The sequence below is a fragment of the Hyalella azteca genome, unplaced genomic scaffold, assembly GCF_000764305.2.
Source record: "Hyalella azteca isolate HAZT.00-mixed unplaced genomic scaffold, Hazt_2.0.2 contig11907, whole genome shotgun sequence".
Classification (NCBI taxonomy): domain Eukaryota; kingdom Metazoa; phylum Arthropoda; class Malacostraca; order Amphipoda; family Hyalellidae; genus Hyalella; species Hyalella azteca.
Window position 1 is genome coordinate 108923 of NW_025941883.1, and position 23910 is coordinate 132832.

The window sequence follows — 23910 nt, forward strand, 5'->3', positions numbered from 1 at the left end:
TCCTTTGACGTCATGTTATCAAGTTATGTTAAGTTATGTATATTAATACATGTTAAGTTATGTATATTAAGTTACGTATCGGTAACAAACTCTTGATGTCTCAATTCAACAATGAAGCATTGAAAATTGGCATTATATTTTTCCTGGAATTCAAGGCAAAAAACGTCAAGAAAATTCACTACATCTTCATAAAAAACGTTTCTGCACGTGCCGGTTGTTAATTGCGATGTTACTTTTTAACTGCGATTTTACTTTATAACTGCGATGTTACTTTTTGACCTCCGGCGCTGAATCGCTTGGCATCTGAAGTGCTAGCAAACCATCCTTCTTTTACTACTACTATTTAAGCATGTTAATGACATTAGTACTATGTGTTTTGTGTACTCAGATTTGAAAATGGAATTGAAAGCTTTATGTCCCACGTTTGTTGTTGAAAAAAAAAAAAATATATGGAGCAATTTGTTCGCCCTCGATTTTGATCGGCAATTTGTTACCAACGTAGCATTGATCGCTTTTTATGTCAAGTCTAAATGATGAGCATTTCTGTCGTTTGAGTGCAGAACCTCTGAACCTCTCTGATTATGAAAGTATTAATGTATTGGCTCAATCAATCGTCAGTTATAGAAAGATCGGGTTCCAAAGGCCGGATCCTTTGTGAATCAAGTCGCGAAAAAATTCAAGAATCGGCTACAGGCCATGGGCCTATTTCTTCAGTGCCGACACTTCTATTCTATTGCGGATGGTAATGAGCCATACTTCCACGTTTTGTCGGTGATGTCGCGGCACCAAGTTTGAGCAGGAAAGCCATCGCTAATTTAGAGTGAATCTTAAACTTGCTCGCCTCGTTGAGTCTAAAGGATTAAGGTTAACATACCATAATGATGTCGGCGCTGAAGAGTACCTAGGCCTGATGTGTCATGTCGCCGATTCTTGTACTATTCATTACTTGTTCACAGAAGATCTAAAATCGTGTCCTTCGACCGTATCTTTGAGCGGTCCATATCTCGACATAGACTTTATTCCCAAACTCCATGAGAGGCACTCAGCGTTTAGTAGCATTTCCTTTTATTATTCCGCCAGGCCGTGCCTCCTACTGTCATGTTCCCACTCGCGACCTAACGAATCTCGCCTTCATATCGGTCTAGGCAATAACTAAAAATAACTAATGTATCGAAATGGTTTCGTGAACAAATTTATTTTGCATATAACTAATCCGAGCCACGTTTTAACTAGAAAATGTAACTAAATTGTTTTAAGTTGCATTTATTTATTTTAATGATGTAGAAAATGTTTAAAGCTCTATTCAAAAGCGGCCCAAAAGCTGTCGTGTTCCTGTATGTCGATTGAGCCTCTGTGGTTGAGATGGACGTATCATGAATCGAATTTTGATTGTTACGACTTCATGAACTGCTTATTTTTATTCGTATTCCTCAGAAACCAGAAGTGATCGTTAGACGTAGAACAAATTAAATCTCTGATTCATTTTGGTTTGTTCTGTTGTACAACGTGACCGTCCCTGCATTCTGCTAATCTTGATAATTTTTACCTTAAATTAAATGAAGAACTCGAGTTTTTATTGTCCAACTCTGTGTGTTACGTTTTGAGTAGCGAAAACTGCAAGAGGTTCGAGTGCGTAGGCCAGTGCTTGTCAAAATATGGCATTCCAGGCGGTACGTATGCGTATACAGGGTAGGAACAATATTTAGAAACTTATTTATTACTTCGTAAAAATTATTGCTGCCCGACCCAAAATGAACGATCTGCAACTGTTGCAACATTCAACTCACGTGACCCAGCGGTTTATCGTTAAATTTAAACCGTAAATTTGCTTGCTTCAACATCCTTTGAACTAAAATGAGCTAATATTGTTTATAAAAGGTATTTAGGCAAAACTTTTACGCATGATAATATTTAGAGGTAAATAAAAAGTATTATTTAGTATAAGTTGGTGGTGTGTGAAGGTTACCTGGTTATACGCAACTACGGATCAGGACCTCTTCGCGAAACTCGTCTAATAAAGTTCGGGAATCACTGGTGCAAATTTTACCTTCCCGTATCTTATTCCCATGCATCTGTGCACATTAATGTTTCCTGCCTGAACCGCTGATGCACGAGTTCCAAAATAAGTTGTTTCGGAAGAAACAAGTCGAGTAGCAGAGTTCATCACGGCAGTTCGGGAGGAAAATCGAGAGGAAATGAAGTGCGTTCAGTGCACGGCGTAGGTCGTTTTGATAATATATTGATCATAATAGGAAATTACGAGGGTGAAGTTGATGAGAATACAATAGGGTCGAATTAAGAATGATTATTGTATCGTAGAATAGATATATGTGATACGCTTGTCTCTTACAGTTCATCATTATCTTGGATGAGCATTATTTGATGAACTGTAATAATGCTCATTATCACACATGAGCATTATTTGCAAGGTTCTGTTTTTTAGAGAATTGAATGCGTCGCACGAAGAGATGTTTTGTTACTAATTATTTAGTTCTGTAATCCTATTGTAAAGAATGAATCGGAAATGAATTGCGGTTTTTGAACTTTTTTTCTAAAAATTCGTTGAATAGTTATGTTGATTTTGTGCAGTTTCGCCCATGCACACGAAAAAACGTTGCTCCTACACCTCATGTTGTGGCGTTGAGTCTAAATAACTAATTTTTTTAGTGACAGGCAGTACTGATGGTGCAGCTTGTATAGTCGTGATAATTAATGTTTCATTGTTAGTGCAGTGCTTCGTCGTGCAAGTCCGTTATTCTAGAGTGATGCTAAGAAAAATAGGAGTTCCGCCTCAACTCGTTCTTCCATTAATGTTGATGTAATAGTTTATTGTAATATTTAAAGTGAGATTTACCCTGTGCCTGCAGGGCAAAGTAATAGCAGCTGTTACATCAAGAGAGTTATTGTGATGTGATGTATTACAGGCAGAGAAGTAATAGCAGCTATCACATCAAGAGAGTTACATCAGCTGTTACATCAATATGGTTGTAATGATGTAATTATGTGGCTCGGCGTAGCCCGCAGCATTACTAAAGTTTATGCGAATCATTATGTGAAAAATTGTATTTTCGACGAAATTCTGACAAAGAATATGTATTGCTAATACAATTGTAGCCAAGATTAACATAAGAAATAAGCCGCGATTGCCATTCCGACGCAGGAGTGTCCAAAATAGTCAAGAATTCAACTGAAGCGAAGTTATATAAAAGCTACACAGCCACTCAATGATGCGTTCTGTTTAAAGGACTAAAAGTGTTGTAACTCTCTATATCTGTTTAGAAATGAGGTGAAAACCGAAGCCTATAAAATATCTAATATATATATAGGTTGTTTGAAGCATGTGTGAAGTTGTGGGAGCACTTAGATCACTGCAACTACGCTAAGCTTATGAATAATTCTCAGTATTTTCTGTTTGTGTGGAGGACGTAGCAGTCCCAGGTCACGCCAGGCTAGAGCGGCGCGTAACGCATGTAATTGTGTGCCTGCTATGTGATTTGCAGAACTGTTCTGTTAAGATAGAGCGCTAATTATACAATTTTACTGCCTAGCTTCTTAAAAGTATTTGTATATGTTTTAAATTATAATAATTATATTCGTTTTGGTTGAAATTGCGTGCTGTACATTGAAACAAAATTGCTTTAAAATAAAGGAAGAATCAAGTGATTGTGTGGTTTGCTTGCATACCTAAACTGTTAATCGATTATGACGGCCGTACGTCGACCACATCTGTATGTTCAATATTGGTGATTGAGGAATGATGTCATTTGAAGACTGTCTTATCTGGGAATTGGGCTCTTGCAATTGCTTCAAACGTTTTTCAACTATCTGCATTGAAACGAGAGATGTATTTCCCCACAAACCTTGTGTCGCATATAAGAATTGATCTACTTTTAGCTTTTAGTGTTTATTAACCTCAGCTCCAACGTATCGGCACAACTAATTGTAACATTTTCTGCGATTCCATAAACGTGGATTTCACTCAGCCTGTGCATAGATCATAATACTGTACTTCAATGCAAGTTTTTGAAGGCAAGATAGTGACTTTTATTGAAAATTTTCTCATTATTATATTATTCAATAAGAAATTATGCTTATTCGAAGAGTCATACGAATAAAATGAACTGTCCCGTGGACACATTATCATCGAACTTCCAAATCTTACCAGAAGTCTCATTCACAACTTTGAAAATGACAATAAAAATTATTCATTAAATCACTCTCTGGCCTCCAACAAACCTACAGCTATCCTAAGATCCCTACCGATATGAGGAACCGCAGGTTTCATGAGTCGGTATCCAATTTTCTTTCGAATGAAATGAGATGCATAGAAACTCGCTAAAAATCGAGCCTTCCTCTAATTTTATGCAGGAAATATATCATTTGGAAGTCGCGTAGATCAATTTTTTACGCTAACATATTTTCACGTGAAATATCAGGCGTTTGGTATCCACTATACATCGCCTATAAGAGGGCCCACAAATTTCGAAGTTTTCAAAGGTTTTCAAGAATTTGAACATTGAAACTTCAAGATTCGAAAACGCAAAACGATCACAGCGACGAAAGCAATGCAATCTCAGAAAGTTTGTGAAGCTCTCAGGCAGGAGCTGAGTGGACGACGCAAGATTAAACAGCCACAGCCTGACGAGATGATGCACGAGCTAAGCAGCGTCGACAGGAAGCTCAACGAAAACCTCATGTCCAACGAGAAGAGAATGAATGAATTCGTCCAAACCGAGAACGAGAGGTACGCTGAATTGGAATCCCAGTACGAAGAACTGAGACAACAGAAGCGCGAAATGCGCCAGAAAGTTGATAGCCTGAAATGTGCCACTCAAAACATCGCTCACCTCGCTACTGTACTGGCCCAGAATAACAGGAAGAATCACGGGAAGCTTTGCGACGCCAAGACAAAGCTTGTGAAGGCGCAAAACTAGCGGCGTTTGATGGGTAAACTCAACGAGATCGACAACATCGTAGTCACAACTGATGGAGAGGTTAAGAAAGAGAATGAAGAGCAGTTGGCTGATTTGGCCTGTCAAATCGAAAAGGTGCGACGACAGTACAACGAAGTCGTGAGTGAGGCGAGCTCTGTGAATATGGACCTCGAGGCCGAAGTAGAAAAATTACAGCAAATTTTAGCCGAGAAGGAATCACTGGAAAAGCCTAAGTGTTGTCTGTAGAAGTAATTACAGGAAGCATTGGATTCTCAGAGAGAAGCGTAACCAATTCTTCAGGGATTAGAATGTGAGCAAGCGACTAAGAGTGTTGTTGTAAGCCAGTTGAGGGCCCGCGTAAACCGTCTCCAGGTTCAGCTGTGCGAGAAGAACGCTCTCTACAACGGCCAGTGCTGCCGCAACCAGCAACACAAGGAAGCCCTGGCGCGCGCTGAACACGAAAAACGCGAGTCTCTGCAAAAACTGCAAGCATTGCAGCAAGAGGTCAAGAAGCTGGTCCTTACCATAGGCGATTATGAACTGAAAATCAAGGGCGTGAATCGGAAACTGTAAGAAAGCTCTGAGCGCAGCTGCAACAGAAGCCAAAACGGAAAATGTTGAGATCGGTGGTTTATTAATGGAGTTAGTTGGTGAGGAAGACATTCAACTTTCTTTAATTTGTCTGTAACGAAGCATTCAAAATTTGGAGTTCATTAAACAATGATGGTAGACACGAATAAAAATATTGATAACTTGTGTTTTAATTTTGAAATTAGTGTACCTACGCTCTAGTGAAGGAAGGATTTTTTCGTGACTAAATTGTTGCTTACATCAAATTTAATTACTTTAGAATTATTTTTTCCGTATGTATAACTTTGAAGGCTCGAAGCTCCCATTCTTAAAATTAACGAATTAGTGTTTACTGCGCAACCGCAACGCGCTGCGCTTTAAGAGTACTCTACAAACTGAGCTTGAAGCTTGTATAGGATACAAATTAGTGCCTCTCTAGGGCGAATTTCCAATAAAGAGAGTAAGTAAACAAATTTTTTGCTTGAAGATGGTAGCTTGATATAACCAACATTACTACACTAACTTTTTGAACATTGTTTAAGAAAATTATCGGCATAAACATCGGTGCGCGGCTACTTAATGGCCGACGGTGGTCAGCCGTCAATTTACCCAGTAGAATCTTGCCGCTTTAAATTTATAGGTCTGATGCAGGGTGCTAAAATGGATAAATGCAAACGTTCCTATGTCTGACGTCTGAATGCGCGCCAATGAGAAAGTATGCGTCATGTTCGTTATTACTGCACGTGATCATGTACAGCACTTTCTCTGCATTGAAATATCTGAACTTTAATTATAAAAAAAATTTATTTAAAGTGGAAAAGATTTGGTCCGAAATGTACGGCAGGTTTGAGGTAGAACGAAAACTCAATGAATACAGAAGTAAAGTAGTCGACAGTTAGGTAAACAAGCGACTCTAAAATTAATATCTGGTAATCTAAGGTTGATCCAGAATAAAACAAATACATGTGTTAAAGGAATTTAAATGACAAATGAGATCAGTAAATAAAGTAAGTCGTGATAGGAGTCAATAAATTAGCTTCGAACATTTTTTGTACGACTAATCACATTCATCTCAATAATGTAGCTAACTACGCAGTGCATGAGCGATCTCTAGCCTAACTCTTTCCTATTCATCGTGACTGCCGCACCTAACCTCTCGAAGCCGAACAGGAAATCTCGCATCGAAATGAAAAGCCCTGAATAGGAACTATTCTTCAGCCTTCTCATCTCTTTAATTGTGTGTTCTCATCTCTTCATGGGACTTTTGCGGAAATCTTAACAGGTGAGAATTCGGTAGTAACGTAGTAACTAATGATAACTTTTTCATTTTCCTTGAGGAAAAAATCGAAGCAAATGGATGAGTAAGTAGTGTTTGAATGAATGTTTTAATTTTTGCTAAAGATTCGATCAATATTGCTAGTCTAAAAGTATTTTTTTTATTAGCGAAACAGGCGTACAAAAGTTGTAACTGATGCAGATTGAAAAATTTGTTGATATTTTAAATTTTTATTTTTTGATATTTTTTATGGGAATCAGCCACAATTACTCCGTCACAACTCACATGGTAATAATTCTTTCATTGGCATGAACCATTCAAATTTATATGTCAGTTACTTTGGATAAACGGATGAACGTTTGACGAAGACCGATCCCCTTGCAACAGATACAAAATCCTGTCACCCGTGGCCGCGTACAACTCGCCAGTCGCCACTCGCCAGTGTGCCGGCACTGGCAGACACCTCGGGGTTGTGTGCGCCGTAGATGACAGTGGCAAAGACTGACTGAAGCTTCAAAACGAAAATCCCTTATCAATCTGAAAGTCATTGTTCGTTCTCAGGACCTCTTGTTACAATAGTAGAGCGCCAGGAGGTTAGTAAATTACATTTGTTTCATTAAATAGTCTTGTTTCGTGAATCGAAAAAGCTTGTTAGCGGATGAATCAGCCTGCTAATTCATCAAGATATTCTCTCGGTTTGATTTTTGCGGCTGCATTATGCAGACTAGGCCTATGAATTTATTGATGGAATCTGGCAACAGTAATGAGGCGCATTTGCCATAGGTGCGCTAGACAATTGTGTTGTAAGCTCTTTTTGGCGACATCTTCCTGACTACAATTGCATGATGTATATTAATTCTGCTGACATTCTTATCTTATACATATTTTATTCGGCAGCTGTACTTGATTTAATCTGATTTTTTATTTTTTAATTAATTATATTTGATTTTGCGGCAACTTTTTTTTACTGTACTTGATATTAAAGTGGTAAAAACGATGGTTATTGTGCGCTCGAACATCTGAAGCGCTCGTGGCTGATGCTGCGTGACATATTCTTTCAAGATTATGGATAAGAAAAAGTATATTCCAAAATTTTAATTTTTGTCATTTTCGCTAATTACCCAATTGCTCTGCACATAAGATGAAATTTTCTCAGTACAAATATGAACAATAATGTATTGATGTCGTTAGATATTAAAGTTACAAGTTTTGCCGCGTCCGACGAACGTGCTTTATGGAACTGCGAGAGCGAGACGCACTGCGGTTTTGATGAGTCGTGACCTCATCGAGACCGGGGAGTAACATGACTGGTTTCTCGCGACATATTTCATGAGATTTGATGGAATTCAGTCTAGTTCTCATTCCCAGATTTTCCTTTGAAATCAATGACAAGTTTTAAGGTTTTTCTCGATGAGCTCATTTGTTAAATTTCTGAACAATTTTAGTGTATGCACATATTCAATAGTATAATATTCTTGATAAGCCCGTTTTATTCATGAGTTGTTGAAAGAATTGTTGAAGTTGTTAGAAAATTTTTGAGAAGTCAGAGCATGGTTCGATGTTCGTTTGTCTTAACGCGACATTCAATTTATTTTAAGATTTCATACCACAACATAGCAGGGATGCTGTTATTAAGATTAGCACAGATGCTATTATGAAGATTCCTTATCCAAATGCAAACCGACAAATTGCATGCATTTCACATGACAATTACGAGCTTCTACACAGGCACAGCTGCCGGCCTTGGCTCCTAACTGTGCTTGTGCTTCAATTCTTGCTTTATTTCGACGTTAGGCCATAAGCGATATTTCTTCATAATACATCTGTTTCAATTCTGGCTTCATTGAACGCTAGGCTATAAGCGATATTTATTCATAATAAATCTGTTTCAATTCTGGTTTCATTAAGACGCTAGCCTAAAAGCGGTATTTTTTTCATTATACATCTATTTCAATTCTGGTTTCATTAAGACGTTAGAGCATCAGCGATATTGTTTTGGTCAAAATGGAACTGCTTCAATTCTGGCTTGATTACGACGACAAGCTATCACCTTTACTTAGTTCTAAGGCAATATTGTCTAAAACTCCTGCAGCCGTGCATGAGATTAGTGATGACGAATAATTCACACTGAGCATACATCTCATTTATTCCCTGTTGCGATGTTCATTCATTAGAAGATAGTTTTCAACTCAAGGAAAAGAACGTCGTGACAGGTATTATAAATGTGAAAAAGCGGAATCAAAGTTTTCACTTAGATTAAAGTGATGCGACATTTTTCCTGCACTCAGGTGAAGGATTAGGTCATTTAATTTTTCAATAATTGATTCATTTTCAGAGGAACAAACGCTGAATTCATTGCAGGCCTTCAGGTATAATAAGGGGTTTCTATGGAGTTTATTTGATTTTTTTTTCAATTTGTTTTCGCGAGAAAAGAAATGCAGCTCAAGTAACATTCACACGCTGTTGCATGCAGTTGTGGCGCTGTCTTTACGATTTTGCAATTTCGATATTTCATTGAAAAATTTGTGCTACTTTTTGGGGTTATACTCTGACGTGTTGTTGCGATACTCTGACGTGTAGGCGCTATACTCTGACGTGTTGGTGCTATACTCTGACGTGTAGGTTCTCAATTTAATCAATTTCTTAATTTTGTGCACCGTTCAGCGACGACTAACTTTTTTATACCGAAAAAACTTTTGTCACACAAAGACCCGCGCTTGTACGCAAGAGTGTTGCGCATTCTTAATTTTTTTAATTCACACCGCCAGCTGCCAGTGTTCTCAGCTTCTCCTCGAGAAACAATAGCGCTTAAACTTTATTTGTCCTATCTACTTTTGCTCTACTGCAGGGGCTATGCGTTCTTTATGGAAAATCTAGGAGATCTCTTCCACGGGCTTTAAAAATTGATTAAAAACTTCGTTCCTATAAAAACAGCGTTTGCACGCGGAGATTTCTTACAGCCATTGTGAAAGATATGGAAGATAATCTATTTGGTGAGCGGTTATAACGCTGTGTTTAAATATAAAAGAACCACTGGTTATTTGGAAACACCGGCTTGTGGTAAGTATGCTTTTTATCATGCCATATGGTAAGCATATGGGTAAGTATGCCATATGTTTTAATTTATTGGAATAGTCAGATTTCAATTTGTTAAAGATGCAATGATATTTGGATTCACTATTGTACTTAAGTAGATCCAGTTATACACTAAGCCTTTCGGTCAGTAAAGGAGCTAACGTATATATAGTGTACGATGACCTATAGCGCTGGTCTGAAAAGATAACCTTCATCGAAAACGATTTATTTAGCTTCGTCTCGGCTCTATACACTCAAAATGCATTTAAATTCCACGAAAAAAAACGAAAATTTTAACACCAGATGCCATCTTTTTGACTAAAAGGAACCTCCGTCATGCGGATAAGTAAAAAAATAGCAATCGAAAAACTTCTTCGTAGTTGAATTCGGTGACGCATTTTTTGCAGGTACCGCGATGCTGCGCTAACACCGTTTTTGGGCCGGGCCATGGAGTTCATGAGCAAGTGAGGACCATTAATTATTTGTATTCATTATATTCGCTCTTAATTATCCCTAAATCAACTCCTTAGAGTTATAATAAATCCCTGATAAAATAAGTTATACCTTAAGGTATAACTTCATTCTGTAGAGAGAATAAGTATCCTGATGGGATTGGGAAAGGTAGCTTTGACAGGCATGGAGGTGCCGGTTAATACGATGCCGAAATTTTTTATGAGAATCTGGAGAGACTGATGAGGATAGCTTGACACTTTGACTCCGATTGCTTCATCTTGTATACTACTATTTCACTTTTTGTACTTTTTTCAAACAGGGTTGCCAGACATTCATTCTTTCCGGACAAATTCCGTGATTTAGTTTTTCTCAATTGCGTTGGCCGGCTAAAATTTATGATAGGGGTACTTCATAATTAAACTTTAAATACTGCAAAAAGAAAATAAATGGAATTTTTATAGCAGAACCTACAAATAAACTACGTACTATATATTGAGTTATCGGCCTTATTTGGCCTTTTTTTGCTCTCGGATTTGGCCGATTTTAAGCAACCTGAATTATGTACCACTACGTCCTGGAGAAATATATTTCGTGGTACGCATATGTACCACTTCGTAGTCAACGTGTTATGTAAACACCACCGCAAGCAATGCGAATAGTCGTCACGAAACTTGCTTTTATGATTCCTTATCTTGTCTTTAACAGTCGTCACGTAACTTGGGATCACGAAACTATGATGCCTCCTCATCTTATCTTGTCTGTTGGGGAAATTTTTCAACCAGGTTGCTTGAAGCTTGCAATGAAGAACAGAGCGGGCTCGTCTTCATGAGGAAGTGCCGCGGCTCTCTAAAGATATATCTACTCCAAAACTGTACTAAAACGATCACATGAGTTTTCACTGTACTTATAATGAAGCACCATTTTTTCCCAAATATCTACTTAAGGTCTTAATTTGTTGTGCATATACCTTTGCTGAGTTATTCTTTTGTTTATGGTGCATGCGTATTTCACCTCCTTTGAACACTTTGGCAGGCCCGTCAAACTTAGCGTCATGCAGTTACCTCGTATCGAATTATCAATTAAATACCAAACCATTGCTTGACCTGCACCATAAATTCTAATAAAACTTCGGGAATGGCCTTCTTTGATTGGCGGCTTTTTTACTGTTGACTTAAATCGTTGCCTCTACTTCAACTGTTCAACTTAACTGAAATGCCAATGTGTTTAACAGTTCAAGCATGTTTTGGTGAAAATTTGGAACAGTGGCGACCTTTAAACTTAGTAACTCTCGCGGTTTTCCATCACATTAAATGTGGCCGCGTACAATCTATACTATGGAAACTTGCCTATTGCCACTAAACAGAATGTCGAAAAGCATCTTGTACGTGCATTTATTTTGATTTAATAAAGTTAGCTTTACACTGGAATTAATGCAATATTGAAACTCTGACATATTCACAGCCATGTTCTAATGTCACCGCGGTTTTAACGTTACTTTAACTATACGCATTTTCTTACTCATTATGTCTTTTTCTAAACTTCAAGTCTCGGCTCCCATTAAACTGACCTGGACGATATTTTTTTCTAATTTTGGAGTACCTCGATGATAGGAACCTCTTCCTTCTTGTACAGCTGAAGATCTCAAATTAAATCTATTAAATCTTCTTTCATTGTTGACACTGGCTTCATTCCTTCTTAAATCAATTTGAAATAATTTCTAGACGAGGATAACTCTCTGCGGAGGGAAAAATTCCTTACGCTTGCTTCTATTATGTCGCATCTTGTCTTTATTTGCTTCATTTTGAAGTTTAAGCAGAAAGCTGGAAATGAGCGCTTAAGATATGAAGGTTTGAAGTACCTAAAAATTATGGTTATGTTGTAGTTATGGGAATTTCGAGACAATGGAGGCCTTGTTATTTATGAGATGTTATTTTACTTCCGAGAAAATATTGAGCTGAAATTACATCTCTGAAGGCCTGGCGTTGCTATTGACATTTGAGCGACATTATTTTTTGATCAATAAAGGAACTCACGCCGAAACACTGCTCAGATCAAGGCTTTACATCCGTCTCATGCGACCGCGCGTTAGGTTTCCGGCGTCTATTCGATGTTAATATATTATTGATGCCTTTATTAGGCTCTTTTCGTTCGCATTCGTGGTTCCAAACATTGCTTGTGTTTTACATGATATTTGCCCATTAGTTTTTCAAGTGCATCCAGCTCCGGGAAATTGCATGAAATGGTTTACCTTTTTCTTGAAACTTCATGCCCTGGGACGCTCGAGTGTATTCATGGACGACAATTGTGATCGGCATTTGCATTTCTACGTATAAAAACCCCATTAAGGCAAGTTATTATTGGTTTATGTGAGCGTAGTGCTGTACTATTGATATGTTTTGGCCCGAGTATATTAGTCGCTGTTGGTTTGCAGCCTCATGTCAGGAGTGACGACGCTGTCCATCACCACGCTGCGTCTGGTGCTGCTAGCAGCCTTCAGCCAACACTTGCCCTACCGCTACCCAGCCGGTCTGCCCACACTGCCTGCATACGACTTCGTTGTGGGTACGACTAATTTACAAATTGTAACATTTTAACCTAGAATTTAATAGTCATAAAAGCCAAGTAATTGCGCCATCTTTTTATCGAAACCGTTTCGGATTTCGGATACCAGCTCCATGGACTCTAGTAAACTTCAATGAGTATGGGTGTATTCCTCTGCATTATCTATCTATGGCTCTATTTTTAGTTAATGTGGGTTTCAAGCAAATGAATATTAACATTTCAAAGTACCTAACTGTTCAGCCAATCGGCATAAGGCTTTATAACGGGAAAGTCCCATCCAAGAAAAGTGACATTTTTCTGTAATTGAGCTGAGCAGCCCACCGGCCAACCTACCAGTGCAATTTGGGTGAATCCAACACACGAAATTTAATTTCATCTGTCCAAAATACATTATTACTACTAAAAATTTGCCCACATAAAGATTGAGTGTAATAACGCAGTCGTCTGCAGTTGTGCGGCTGCAGGAACCCCTGCAGTACGAAGTTGAAGCCAGACTCTTGCCAGTCGTTCTATTTATTATACTACCGTTGGGGCTTGATAAATATTGGCGATTACAGAGATGAGGACAGATATGTATACTCAAAATAATTATCGGTATTTGTTATATTTCCAGTGGGTGCAGGAGCAGCAGGAAGCGTGGTGGCAGCGCGGCTGGCGGAGGCAGGGGCGATGGTGCTGCTGCTGGAGGCGGGACCGGCAGCGCCCCCCGAGTCCGCGGTGCCGGGACTCAACCCGCTCCTCATCGGCGGTGACCGCGACTGGCGGCTAAGAACGGTGCCGCAGCGCCACTCCCAGCACGCTTACGTCGGCAATGTGAGCTCCAAGGACCATCTCAGGGAATGATTGTTTAATGATTATTCAAATCATTAATGATTATTCAAATGATTATTTATGATTATTGAATGAGTATTCAAATGATTATTTACGTACATCCATCATTTTCAGTGCTAAAACTGGTTTTCAAAACGTTTTCAAACGGCGCAATTCATTTAGAACTCAAGGCCTTTGAGTACCAAAACTTGATATTTGATGTTTAAGTCTCTTGGTCACTAGTGACCTCAGAAACATTGATCTACGTGAATTTGAAAGTCTACAACATTTGGAAGTAAATTAATTATAGTTTAAAGGGAATAATGGCTTGGAATGACGAGCGTGTGGGTGATGGCTCGTGTGTGCAGTCAGTGCCGATGCCGCTGGGCAGGGGCGTGGGTGGAGGCACGACCATCAACGGGCTGCAGTACGTCAGGGGAAGCCCTCAGGACTTCGACTACTGGGCTTCCCTGGGCAACGAAGGCTGGGATTTCCAGTCTGTCCTGCCCTACTTCAGGAAATCCGAGGACTTCAGAGGGAAAATCACCCCGGAAACTGGCAAGTCGAATTTAAATGCTTATTTTGTTAACGCCTTTACCGTGACATCAAACAAGGCGTTTTGAGATTTATAATCAAAAACGTTCTGACTTGGAAAGGTTTAGGATAGATTGTAAAAGTTAGCCCAGAAATATGCAGTTTTTCGCTGTTTTGAATTGCTTAAGTTGACCAGCAGCCTGTGTTACCTATAACTTTTTATAGTTTTATTTATAATAAAAAAATAATATTTGCTTCAGGAACTATATACGGGTTCTCATAATCTCCTTCATGATCCATTATTAATTGTATTGCACAGAACATGACCGACTCGCTATAATCAGTAGTACTTATAATTCCTTACAATTTAATTAATTGTGGAATTTTTATCAAAATTTAAAGTGGTAATTAAGGAAACTTTTTTTCCTTTTTATGAATCTTATCAAATAATTACTTAGATTCAGACAGTTCTTAGCAATTAGGAAACTAGGAAAAAGATTCCACTTCTGATGGTTTTTGTGGTAAGCTTTGAATTTCATTTTTGGGATTGGAGAGGTCGTAGATAAGCTGGGTAAGTTTTACTGGTTGTCCTAGGTTGAAATATACTGGTCTTAGGATAATCCGACCTTAGGATTAATGGCTTTACGATTAATGGCCTTAGGACTAATGGCCTTAAGATTAATGGCCTTAGGACTAATGGCCTTAAGATTAATGGCCTTAGGCTAATCTGGCCAGAACTACCGGCGCCAACTTTATTGGTAAGGGCGAAAAAGAACACAAAGTCGTATTGATTTATTCATTAATTATTACAGTGGACGGATGGGCTAAGCATGCTGGTAAGCAGGTAATCAGGCCTGGCGGTATCTTTAAGCTTCTGTTGTCCACGTGCTCATTTCATTGAATATGTTAGTGATTAAATTAGAATTTAAATAAATCAATTAACCCTAAAATGGATACGATCGAGAAAATAATTAATTGCAATTTAATTAGTATTAAAGAATTAGTACTTATAAATACCGTATGCGCGATAAAATTTTTATCCTAATGTGCCGATACGCGACCTAAATTAATTAACCCTAAAACGGATACGAGTGGGAAAATGATAACGTAACTATTAATTAGTATTATGAAATTACTAAAAATACAGTGGGGGGAAATAAATATTCGTACACTAGAAAAATCGTATTTTAATGTATGTACGTACACAAACTGAACAGGAGAAGTGATTTATATTATGTATAGAGGCACATTGTATTCAAAAATAGCATCAATAGAAATTAAATCTCAATGCAACAAAAAATTTGTTGCATTGAGATTTAATTTCTTTTGATAGTATTTTTCAATACTATGCGTCTCTATACATAATTTAAATCACTTTTCCTGTTAAGTTTGTGTGCTTACATACAATAATCATACATTAAAATACGATTTTTCAAGTGTACGAATATTTATTTCCCCCCACTGTATGTGCGATAAAATTATTCTCCTAATGTCCCGATACGTGATGAATATTTTGCGGCCGGCAGCTGCGTACCGCAGCAGAGGCGGACGGTACAGCGTGGAGCACAAGCTCTTCCGCACGCCCGTGCTGGGCGCCTTCTTGGCAGCGGGCAGGGAACTTGGCTACCGAGTCATCGATCCCAACGCCGGCTCCCAGATAGGTCAGGCTGCATTAACTAAACAATCATCATTGTTATAGTTATGAAGTTAGTATAGCACAGAAATTATAAAGCACTACGTAATATAATGTGGAAAATATAATAGATATCTTTGGCAAACTCTACTTCTAAATTTACCTGATGTTCATGGAGATATATGCTGATAATGTACCCGATATATATAATGTGGCAAATATAATATGGAAAATATATTTGCGAGTAATAATAATGCGAGATCCTAATTTGGTCGTTGTTAACCTGGCACGTCGCTGGTGGGGCCAGGCTTCTCAGCGACGCAGGTGACGGTGCGTAAGGCGCTCAGGAGCTCCACGTCGGAGAGCTTCTTGCGACCCCTCGCGCGCCTCCGCAACCTCCACGTACGGCCAATGGCGACCGTCACGAAGGTCTGTTTTGAAAATTGCTTTCATTCAGATATCTTCATTATTTTTGCTCATACAATGCATGTAAAAATATTTTGTTTAGTTATTTTTACTTTAAAATGGTAAAATGAAACTAGTTTTTTCGCTATCCCATAATTTTCGAGGAATAACGTTTAAAATTCTATCTACAAACAGATGGGACTTTATAAGTATTTTACAGGGAATCTCATGACTCCAAGAATTGTGTGAAAATTTCAGTTAAGGTTGATATAACAAACTTATATTTTAAGTTTAATAATGTATCAAAGCCTATCGTAACCTAACGTAACGTAAGGTTGCATTTTTCCGCTGTTCTTACAGCCACATATTTCTGCTTTGTGAATTACGTCCGATCTTAATTCTTAATAAACACTGATAAGCTGTCGCTTGAAAACAATTAAATAACGCCAAAAGCAGTTGAAACATTATTTTTTATATGAAAAAATTCATAAAATAAGGTTTGAAACATTTTAAGATTGTAAACACAAAAAGAAATAGTCACCAATTTTACGCATCAACATTTTATTCGCAGGTTGAGTTACGTTCTTAAATGTTATTACGTTATAAATTTTATCGGATCTCAGCGAAGTCAGCCTAGGCTAGAAGTACGGTTTGTTATTCTTCCATTTGTTGTACTACTAAAATCATTTGGTGTCTCGTGTGACGGGTAATTCAAAGTTATTGGCAATGTTTAACCGATGTTTTGTATTATACATTTACAATATTCAATACCGCACAAAGTGTAGGAAAGAACAGAGAATGTATGCTAGTTTGCTAACGTATGTATATCAATATATCATTTCGAAAAAAATATGTAACACGATTGGAGTTAATCGGTCCTCTATTATATTTCTTAGATTCTCTTCGACAAGAACAAGAGAGCAGTCGGAGTTCGATTTCATCATGGAAACAAGGTACGAATTCCCTGGTGTCTTATTTTAAAATAGAATAGAATAGAAGTGTCGGCACTGAAGTAATAGGCCCATATGGCCTGTTGCCAATTCTTGTACTTTTCGTGATTTGATTCACAAGGGATCCTTTTGCTACATTCATGAGCGCTGTATTATTTTTTTGGTCGAGTTCAGGACTTGTCATAAGCAACTCCTAGCATGATCCATGTCAAGAAATACTGTCATAAGAAGTGTTTCGCCGGGCCATGAAGTCTTTTTCAAACTTTTTGCAGTGTTTATCCGAATTATACTAGGATTAAATTTCTTGTACGCTCTTCGGGCATGTGGGACGTTTTCAAGTTGCGTACGTAACATTAATCGGCATTGGTTTATATATTCGGTGTGTGACGAACTAATCTTGAATAATAGCTAATTGATCGCGTCACCTCAAAGTTCGGATGGTCTAATTGTCACGTCCACCAANGAGCGGTGTAATGGGGCGAGCGGTGTAATAAAAATTTAATTATGGGCTAGCCAATGCAATTATTTCAGCAAATGATTCAAACTCACAAATGGAAAAGAAATCTGATATTTACCCAAGTCAACCTTGGAATCTACATTCACTTCTTGCTAGTTTCTCGCATTATATTAGGTATTAAAAAAGCAAGCGATGTAATGGGGCAAGCGGTGTAATGGGACAAGCGGTGTAATGGGGTGAGCGGTGTAATGGGGACAAGCAGTGTAATGGGACAAGCGGTGTAATGGAACAAGCAATACATAGTAAAATTAGAGTATAATCAGGCAAGCAGTATATAACAGGGTAACAGTATAACAAGGGAAGCAATATATAGCAGAATAACAGTTTAATCAGCCAAGCAGTATATAGCAGATAACAGTATAATCAGGAAAGCAGTCTACATCAGGAAAACATTCTATAGCAGAATAACAGAATAATTGGACAAGCAATGCATTACAGGATAACAGTATAATCAGAAAAGCAGTATATAGCAGGATAGCAGTATAATGGGGCAAACAGTATACAGCAGGATATACGATCGAGTCCGAGTTTTATATGTGCGTTATTTTGGGACTGTAATTTGAAACCTGAGTATTGAGTTGCATTACTGCCAATATGCTTGAATGTCTGGCTGACACAAACCTGAGTATTGAGTTGCAGTACTGCCAATATGCTTGAATGTCTGGCTGACACAAGCAGTGTAATGGGGCAAGCGGTGTAATGGGACAAGCGGTGTAAGGAGCAAGCAATACAAAGCAAAATAACTGTATAATCAGGCAAGCAGTCTATATCAGGATAGCAGTATAATGGTGCAAGCAGTAGACAGCAGTATATACCAGTTTGAGTTCTAAATGTGCGTTAATGTGGAACTGCGATTTGAAACCTGAGTATTGAGTGGCAGTACTGCAAATATGCTTGAGTACCTGGCTGACATTGACATTACTGATGGTTTCTTTATCATCGTATAAATAGTAATGAGATAAATGAAGCTAGGGTTGCCTCACAGATCACCGTGGTCGCTGAGCTGGAGGGAGTAGGGCGCAACCTGAACGACCACCACGTGGTTAACTCGCTGGTGTGGACGGTGCGCCGGGGCGCCGCCCTGCCACCCAACCTCTTCTTCGACCCTCAGAGCTACGCGAACTACGCGCGACACCATCGAGGTGGGCAATCTGAACCCTGCAACACCATCAAGGTGGGCAACCTTAACCCTGCAACACCATCAAGGTGGGCAAGTCCAACCCTTTTTACAAACGATTATTCAACACGCCTAGATTTTTTGCGGTGAAGCTCATCGGCTGCTGAAGCTTCGGCAAGCGATCTTTGAGTTTCAATTCTTTTATTGTCATGTCAAGAAACTCCTGCAAGACGATTGTTTGACTATTTAATGATGTTGTAAACAGTTTGACCCATCGCTTCGTGTTCGTACGTACCCTTAGCAGGTTCCTATATAGTCGTAGTAAGCTTACAGTTTGTCTGTAGCTTTGTTTAATAACTGATTTGAATAAAATCGTTAAGACGAACTGTAAATTTTGAGATTTTTTTGCTGCAGTCATTCCGAATTGATATGTATTTGATTTTAATATTTTTCCCATACATTTTTAAGCACTTGCCTAATTTGTACTAACATGCAAAATTAACCAATAAAATAATTCATCATTTAGAAGGCATTCCTTTTGCTAGATGTATTCAAAGTTAAATTTGATTATTGAATATTGAATAAGCATTGAATATTGACTTGAGAATAATAATGAATATGAATAATTATAATAATTAATAATTAGAATATTGACTTGAGCATTGTGTGCCAGCCCGTCCAGTAGGCAGGATAACATCCATTTTATTTCTTGCGGCTCCAGGTTTTCTTGCGGCTCCTTTTTTTATTTCTTGCGACTCCAGGTTTTCTTGCGGCTCCAGGTTTTCTTGCGGCTCCTTTCGGCATCGAAGGCAACGCGTGGGTGAACTTGGGTGAAGACCACAACGCAGGCTGGCCTAACGTTCAGGTCTACGCCTCGTCCGTGGCCCCCAACTACGATGGAGGGGCTTTGTCCGCAACTTTTTCTGGACTGAGGAAATCGGTGAGTGGTGGAAGTGGTCATGCCATTCACGGCAGTCATGCCGCGAGTCCTGTGAGTGGCACGGGCAGTCATGCCGCGAGTCCTGTGAGTGGCACGGGCAGTCATGCCACGAGTCCTGTGAGTGGCACGGGCAGTCATGCCGCGAGGTGCTGTGAGTGGCACGGGCAGTCATGCCGTGAGTGCTGTGAGTGGCACGGGCAGTCATGCCGCGAGTCTTGTGAGTGGCACGGACAGTCATGCCGCGAGTCTTGTGAGTGGCACGGACAGTCATGCCGCGAGTGCTGTGAGTGGCACGGGCAGTCATGCCGCGGGGTGCTGTGAGTGGCACGGGCAGTCATGCCGCGAGTCCTGTGAGTGGCACGGGCAGTCATGCCGCGAGTGCTGTGAGTGGCACGGGCAGTCATGCCGCGAGTGCTGTGAGTGGCACAAGCGGTCATGCCACTAACTAGGTGACACTCATTGTCGTCCGGTGCTTTAATGTCTCTGAAGAAGGCAGGCGGACATTTTTTGTCCTGAAAATTTATTAGCCCTACAACACTTATTTTTTTCATATTTATTCGTGATTTTTGACGAGCTCTGCACACAATGAGGAGGTATAGATCTTATTCGTATGCTACTACACAATGTCTGCGTGTAGACTTTATTCGTACGTTTGATATACTACACAATGTCTGTGTGTAAACCTTATTCGTACGATTGATCTACTACACATTGTCTGTGTGTAGACCTTATTTGTATGATTGCTTTACAACACAATGTCTGTGTGTGGACCTTATTCGTATGATTGCTCTACTACACGATGTCTGTCTGTAGACCTTATTCGTACGATTGCTCTAAAACACAATGTCTGTGTGTAGATCTTATTCGTATGATTGATCTACAACACAATGACTAGATGGAGATCTAACTTGCACGATTACTTGCATTTAACTCGCAATTTTCACAAGCGTGTTTCGTGCAGTACTTCCAGAACTTGTACGGCGTCTTGCAGCACCAAGAGACCATCCACTTCGCGCCCATGCTGAGCAGACCAAAGAGTCGGGGGCGCGTGCTGCTCAGGTCACGTAACCCATATGATCATCCTATCATCGACCCTAACTTCCTTCAGCATCCTGATGATCTTAAAGATATCATTGCTGGTGAGATCGCTTCACGATGTAAGAATGAACGATTTCGACATAATCATTGTTGGTTACAATAACACTCTCTTACATTCTAGTGAACGATAAGAATGATCCAACGGATGATACATATAAAAATCCTACACGTTAATATTTAGAATCAAGTATCAAAGACAACATTTTCATGCAACATGACAATAAATCACGGCTGGTGAGATTGTCGACCGTAAGCAGATCAATTGAGTTTTCTCATCCCGATCGGCAATAGTAACTTAATAATCATGCATTCTATGAAATTTTATAACACCTGCCCATTGGACATAATCACAAGTGTATAATTTTGCCGTAATTCTGCGGTACAAGGCTGGCTGAGGGTGGTCTACGATACATATTCTTACTGAAACATTTTAAACGGCTTTTTATTAAGACGTTTTCAAATGCTGCCCGTGCGTGCATGTGCACCGTCGGTAGTGGTGTTTTTTTTTCAATTATGGAGTATCCACTGTTTTATGAAGAGGAAGAAGAAGTGATGCGATAGTCTTAATTTAGTTTTAATGAGGAATTGATTTTTAATTCAGTGTGTATCTACAATGATCTAATGATTTTTAATGTCATAAGCATACGAAATTTTTTTCAGGGATTAAGTTTGCTATTGGAATCGGCAACACGACAGCTGTCAGGGAAGGCCTAGGTGCCAGACTCTATTTAAAAGTAAGTGTGATCAGGTATTTAACTGTAATGTTATATAACTTGAGAAATTGCTACTCATGGCACTTTCTAATCGTTTTAGAAGAATTCATCATGAACTGAAAGAAATTCGTGTTCTTGTCGCACTTGTGTCTATGAAGTCATTATGAGGAGTTCAGTATGCGAAGATACTCCACCGTCAAACATTTGACAATAGCTACAGGTATCCTTCCTGCCTCCCAAATTGTTACAACGTGGGTTTTGTGTATGTGGAAATTATCAGACACACAAATTGAGTACTCCAATGTAACGTGTTTTAATTAAAACATAAAATAAACTTTTTTTGTAATTTGCCGCAAGCGAAAAATAAATAGACACGAGATAGGACGAGAACAGATAAAAATGAGTAAGTACTTGATTCGACGGGTCTACGAAATAGTTCCGTCTTTTGGCGTCGACAAAATACCTGAAGCTCGCAGTCGAATGGGCACTGCGTAAATGTTGCGGACGGAGCATCGGCTGTCGACGCTCGCAGCCTCGCACAGCTGAAATCTTATTTTCAAAAACAGCATAGAATTCCTCAACGCTTACGTCTCTCGAAGCATGAGTATGACTTCTTCCCATTATCCAGCGAACGCCATAGAGCTCGAGGGTGGCTGCGTTGCGTGTCAACTCTTTGGCGCCAAATGACTTTTTTAGATCAAAGAAGGTCGACATAACTGCGCCGCGCATCTCGCCAGGTGGATGCCACAGCAGCAGCAACAGCAGGATTGCCGCGTCTGTTCGCCCAATAGACAGCCCTCTGGTGCCCGCTTCTAAAACCGACATTCATCGGTGTAACGAAAAGTGAAACGCAAGTGCCAGATTTTTTTATTTTTCTTGTTTCAAATTTCCAAAAATTGTAACCCATAAACAGACGGGGTTAAGAAAACGTAATAGAAGTCATCTGCGCTGGGTGCCGAACTAACGCTATCAAATCGTATAGCCTCTAACAAATTAACAATACGTTTCGTTGGGAAGAAATTAACAAATTTATGCCAACTTTGGATTTACGTCAAGATTGGCTTGTGAAATCTTGTATCCAGTAAGCGTTTCTTTCTAAGTTTGAAGCATTTTGCAGGAATAACTGCCCCCACAACTGCACAGTGTGACAAATAAGGCAAGTTTTAGCAACTTTATCGGGTTCCTAAAATATGTGTTATTGTAGCCGCTGTTGGGCTGCGAGAACTGGGTGCTGTTCACGGACGCCTACTGGGAGTGCTACGTGCGCCATCTGCTCACCAGCTTTTGGCATCCCGTGGGCACATGCAAGATGGCGCCGGCCACCGACCCCCTCGGGGTGGTCACGCATCGGCTCAGGTGAAGGTTTTTACGAGGCTTCGTTGATTATCCTCGGATGTTGTGTTTTACGACGAGTCTCCTGTTTTTCAATCAAAAATTCAATTATTAATTTAATTACATAGTTAATTTTAATTGCGGAAGTAGTATAGATTGATGTCACTTCTACTCGCTAATAATTTATCCAGTTTCATTAAAAAAACACACGTAGAAACTTGACGAGCACATCTCCGAGCTCGCATAATTCAGTTCAATAACGGAGAAGCCTTGCACCAGATTTATTCTCTTAGGAAACGACGGTAATTTCAACAAAATTCGAATACAAATTGAATGGCAAGAACAGGATTAAAACGAGAACAAAAGAACATCGAAAACGCACGGTTTAGGTCTTTTAGAGTACTCGTAGTTATCACAACATTTTGAAGCTGGCGTTCAAATAATAGTTTGACTGGTGGGTATGTCGGCTGGGGTTTTAAACTCGAAAATAGAGGTAGCTTTTGTCACCAATGTCACAATGTCAATTGATGTTTTAATTTGGGTGATATATTTGAAGGGAAGGTAGGTCACGTTGGCTCTCGCTCATTCCGCAAGACCGAGTGCTTTTGCTTGCATGTTGACATCATTATGACAGTGCCCACTTCCCGTAAATACTAACGGGACATTATTAACACCTCTATACAGCCTGAAACCCAAAATAATTATATTCACGTGGTATTCAAACTATAAGTTCAATTAAAAACTGTTTATATACAATCTAATTATAAATGCTTTCATTAACTGCCTGTGGGAATGGCATGCAGGTTGCGTGGTGTATCTGGAGTGCGTGTGGTGGACGCGTCTGTCATGCCACAAATTACCACCGGCAACACGATGGCCACAACCGTCATGATCGGCGAGAGGGGCGCTGACTTCATCAAAGAAGACTGGGGCTACCCTCACGACGCCTAAGCAGACTGGGGCTACCCTCATGACGCCTAAGCAGACTGGG

At 39.4% G+C, this 23910-nt stretch overlaps 1 protein-coding gene across 1 annotated transcript; it reads left to right on the forward strand.

The window, feature by feature from the left end:
* The first annotated feature begins 4943 nt into the window (after positions 1-4943).
* On the forward strand, positions 4944-23870 carry LOC108677434 (glucose dehydrogenase [FAD, quinone]). Its single transcript, XM_018165656.1, has 14 exons — positions 4944-5072; positions 5307-5503; positions 10263-10319; positions 12740-12870; positions 13484-13683; positions 14049-14238; positions 15741-15875; positions 16155-16276; positions 18705-18861; positions 19616-19776; positions 20738-20915; positions 21535-21608; positions 22792-22943; positions 23723-23870. The coding sequence occupies exons 1-14, from the start codon at positions 4944-4946 to the stop codon at positions 23868-23870; spliced, it is 2031 nt and encodes a 676-aa protein (XP_018021145.1).
* The last annotated feature ends 40 nt before the right edge of the window (positions 23871-23910 follow it).

What these genes read in the sequence shown, in the direction of transcription:
- LOC108677434 (XM_018165656.1), top strand. Translation starts at nt 4,944, where the DNA reads ATGGGTAAACTCAACGAGATCGACAACATCGTAGTCACAACTGATGGA. An exon ending in AAGGGCGTGAATCGGAAACT is followed by an intron (nt 5,504 to 10,262) that starts GTAAGAAAGCTC and finishes CATTTTTTGCAG; the next exon opens with GTACCGCGATGCTGCGCTAA. An exon ending in TTTCTGGACTGAGGAAATCG is followed by an intron (nt 19,777 to 20,737) that starts GTGAGTGGTGGA and finishes TGTTTCGTGCAG; the next exon opens with TACTTCCAGAACTTGTACGG.